The 3962-nt window shown below is 46.5% G+C and overlaps 2 protein-coding genes across 2 annotated transcripts in view; one reads left to right on the plus strand and one right to left on the minus strand.

Moving 5' to 3' along the window:
* The window catches only part of LRRC57 (leucine rich repeat containing 57), a 6214-nt gene extending 3339 nt beyond the window's left edge, over positions 1-2875 (minus strand). The window contains exons 1-4 of the mRNA XM_012806379.2: positions 2797-2875; positions 2436-2541; positions 2191-2329; positions 1361-1629 (exon numbers count right to left, since the gene is read on the minus strand). Coding sequence (XP_012661833.1) covers positions 1361-1629; positions 2191-2329; positions 2436-2519 — 492 coding nt within the window. The 5' untranslated portion in view covers positions 2520-2541; positions 2797-2875. The remainder of the gene's footprint in view (positions 1-1360; positions 1630-2190; positions 2330-2435; positions 2542-2796) is intronic.
* A 62-nt stretch (positions 2876-2937) lies between these two features.
* Positions 2938-3962, plus strand: part of HAUS2 (HAUS augmin like complex subunit 2) — a 13240-nt gene continuing 12215 nt past the window's right edge. Inside the window, exon 1 of the mRNA XM_012806314.2 lies at positions 2938-3063. Coding sequence (XP_012661768.2) covers positions 2971-3063 — 93 coding nt within the window. The 5' untranslated portion in view covers positions 2938-2970. The remainder of the gene's footprint in view (positions 3064-3962) is intronic.

Raw genomic sequence — 3962 nt, forward strand, 5'->3', positions numbered from 1 at the left:
GAATCAGAAACAGGGTAGAGACCCAGTGATCTCTTTAAACAAGCTCTTCTGGTTATTCTGATGCACACTATAGCCTGAGAACCATTGATTAAGGCATCAGCAGAGTTCTATGTGAAATAAATCCTCAGCTGACACCTGTTGCTTAATTGATTCCATAATTTTTTTCCAAACATCTCAAAAACGTAAAAGAATATCCACTTTGAGGGGAGAAGAAAGGGGGAATGGTATGCTCTCACCTAACAGGTATAATGTAAAGGTATATGACACACCTCCTAGGTGAAGGGCTCAACCACAACTTGGACTTAATAAACCCAAACAATGTAACCTAATCGTTTGTACCCTCATATTAATCTGGAAAAAAAAGAAGATCCACTTGAAGAGAAAGATGAAGACAATTTTTCAAATACTGGCTGAATTTCACCATAATGTAAGATCACTACACTCTTGAACAGTCATAACCATGTGTGGCTCATGTGGACCACAAAGATCTAGATCAGACACAAGGAAAACTAAAGGCCACCTGATCCCACAATGTTTTATGTTTCATCACTTGTGCCTTAGGCAACAATCTTTGGATTCTTTTTCCAGACAGATAAATATTAACCCAAAAGCTTCCAAAGTAATGGAAATAAATGTTAAATATTATAATTAAAGTTGTATAACAATGAAATGGGAAATCCCTAGGAAACCTATTACTTAAGGTTTTTTCAACAAAACCAAGACACATACTTTAAATAAAGTTTAAATAGGGCTGGTATGGTGACTCAGGCTTGTAATCCTACCACTCCGGGAGGCCAAGGCAGGAGGATCACTTGAGTTCCAGAATTTGAAACCATTCTGATTGAGAGACCCTGACCCCATCTCTACTAAATAGAAAAATTAGCTGGGCAATGTGGTGGGCACCTGTAGTCTTAGCAATGCAGGAGGCAGAGGCAAGAGGATTGCTTGAGCCTAGGAGTTTTGAGGTTGCTTTGAGCTAGGCTGATGCCAGAGCACTCAAGCCTGGGCCACAGAGTAAGACTCTGCAAACCTTCCCCCAAAAATATAAAACAAAAGAGAACTGAATTATCTGTGATGTCTGGCTCTGAAGAACTCTTTCATACTTGTGAGACAACAACTTAACTGTTGAAATGATTTCACCTGTTTTCCTATCCCACTCTCCCCAAAACACCTATGCAATGAATACACCCAGTGTCCCAACTAACTGCATGGCAGTTTGGCCTTTGAAATTAGTTCAGCACATAGTATCTTTCATCCAGCCTCTGATGCCTGACTCCATGATGACCCTTTAGGAAACAAGAAGCTATCAATAGACCATAAACCACACATATGTTGTAGAAAAGAACCTTAAGCTCCAGACCTGGTTCTGATTGAGGTTGAGTTCAATGGCCTGTAGTTCCCCTACTGTGTCAGGAATACTTCGAATCTGGTTCTTAGAGAGATCCACTACATCCAGGTGCCGCAGGTTACAAAGTTGGGGTGGTAGTGCTCCCAGTCGGTTCCCAGAGAGGCTCAGGGTCTTGAGGGCAGAGAGTTGCCCAAAGGTAGATGGCAGCTCCCTCAGGTGATTGTTGTTTAAGCTTAGCGTCTCTAGTTTTTTCAGACTGCATATCTCCTCAGGCAGAACAGCTAACAAAGAAAATATTTTAAAAACTTGAATTAGAGCTTAAAACACCTTTGGTGAAGTTTATAAAATCTACATGGCAGCCTGCTTCGCCTCTTGTTAATATATGTAGAATTCCCACGTGCCATTTTTAGGTATTGCATTTTACTAAGTCTTCTGAAGGTGAGGCTGCCGTCAAAATACAGGAGAGCATTTATGTGTATAATGGGCTCCTTTTGTAAAGGGGCCCAGGCACAATCAGACAAGCAATTTTGTGCGATTTGGAGGGTCCTCCCCTTCCTATTCCATTACCCCTTCCAAATTAGGTAGCTCTGTTTACATCACATCCCAAAGAGGTTTCTCCCTTTCAAGTCCAAATTAACCCAGTAACAATCAAGCCAATGAGGCTTGTAGATGTTAATATAAAGAAGTAGAAAGGACGCTTCAAGTACGCTGACATTCTGCATCTTGAGCCCTCGTAATAGTTTCATAACATCAATAACAAAAATTAAAAATCAGCTTGTAAGAGAAAACCACCCTTCGTAACAGCTGATCTCTAGCAAAAGCTTCCCAGGTAAAAGCCATACTCAGTTTGTTGTTGTTCAGAGAGAGGCTCTTCAGGAGAATGAACTTCCCTATCACCAAAGACGGTAGGCTCTCGATCTTGTTGTTGGACAAGTCGATGGTCCTTAGATTGTTCGTCAGCTTCTGCAACTCCGAGGGGAACTGGAGAAAGGAGTTCACAGAGTGGAGAACTCCTCCCTGATTAACTTCGCAGTCCCCGCCGTCCCTCTCCCTCTAAGTTCCCTGGTCGGGTCCCTCCCAGTCTCACCTCGGTCAGCCCTCGGTCCTTAAGCTGAAAGACACCAGTTTTCTGCGCTGTTTCCACATGAGCGCGAAGAGCACTGTTTCCCATCCTACCGCCACCACTCACGTCCCTGCGGGAAGAAAGCGCAGTTGTCACAGCCCAGTCCAGGCACATAGCCGCCCGGTTGGCCTCCGCGCTGGGTCTCCTGCCCCAGCTGTCATCTCCTGCCAATCCTTGGATCCTGGGGGCCAGCCCAAGAGTGGCAAGGAAGAAAAAGAAGAATGGACAACTCAGCCACCAAGCCCTGCCGCTTTTGCAGCCACGCCGAGGCCAGGCGCCTTTAGGAACTTATAGAGGATCAGGGAGACCCGGACTCGCCTCCTACCGCTTAGTTGACAGACGGTTCAGCAGGGGAAGACCCAGGACCCGAGCGAGCCTGGGCTCGGCTCCGCGCGCTTCCGCCCGGACGGGAACGCCCTGTGACATCATCGAGCCGCGCCGCGCGTTCGTCCTGTGTTTAGCTCACTTTTGGCGCCAGCCGGGAAGGTGTTTCCGAGCCATGGCTACTGCTAACCCATGGGACCCGGCATCAGCGCCAAAGGCCGCTGGGCTACTGCTGGGCAACTTCGTAGCTTCAGGGACGGTCACTCAGGTGGGTGGGGGCAACGGTGGCGTCATCAAAGGGGTGCGTATGGTGGCGACAGAATATGGCTGTGAGGTGGTGGTGCCGGCCGCGGGAGTGTGAGTGAGGGGGTTTGTTGAGGGCTGTACTGGAATAGAGGCAGCTAGAGCCTCTTCAGGCAACATTATGAAAGTTCTGCCCTGGGTTACTTGGAAGTGGAGATACGAGTAGGTCGTCTTTAGCCCGTGTTTTGAGTGTAAAGTATTGGCGACAAAAGCATAAAAGACCTTGGAACGTGAATGAAGAAAGAAATTAATTTTGAGAAGAGAAAAGAGATTAACAAAAGGAGTGGCGGGTTTAGGTTGGACAAGAAGAGCGTGTTCGTAACCCGGGGAAAGGAGACAGAAGAGAGATTGAACATGTGAGGAGATAATGGAACGCAAGTGACAGGGAACGGGGAAAGTGGGGTCAAGGGCATTGAGATCTGTTTTAACTGTAGTTAAGATCTCCCACTCTAGCTCCTTAAGACCCTCTGACAAAGGCCAGCCGGTGGCTCACGCCTGTAATGCTAGCACTCAGGGAGGGAGACCGAGGCAGGTGGATTGCTTGAGCTCAGGGGTGGAAGACCAGCCTGAGCAAGAGCCTCATTTTCAAAAATAGCCTGGGGTTGTGGTGGGCGCCTCTAGTCCCAGCTACTTGGGAGGCTGAGGCATGAGAATCACTTGAGCCCAAGAGTTGGAGGTTGCCGTGAGCTATGACGCTACAGCACTCTACTGAGTGTGACAAAGTGAGACTTTGTCTCAAAATAAATAAATAAATAAAACCCTCTGACAATCTCATTGTACAGCCAGTCTCAATAAGAAAACTATGGACTCGTAGGTCGATTTTACTGTGAGCAAATTTTACATATGAAAACTTATTCCTATTAG

This window comes from Otolemur garnettii, unplaced genomic scaffold (assembly GCF_000181295.1).
Source record: "Otolemur garnettii isolate 467f Iridium unplaced genomic scaffold, OtoGar3 scaffold00050, whole genome shotgun sequence".
In the NCBI taxonomy this organism is placed as follows: domain Eukaryota; kingdom Metazoa; phylum Chordata; class Mammalia; order Primates; family Galagidae; genus Otolemur; species Otolemur garnettii.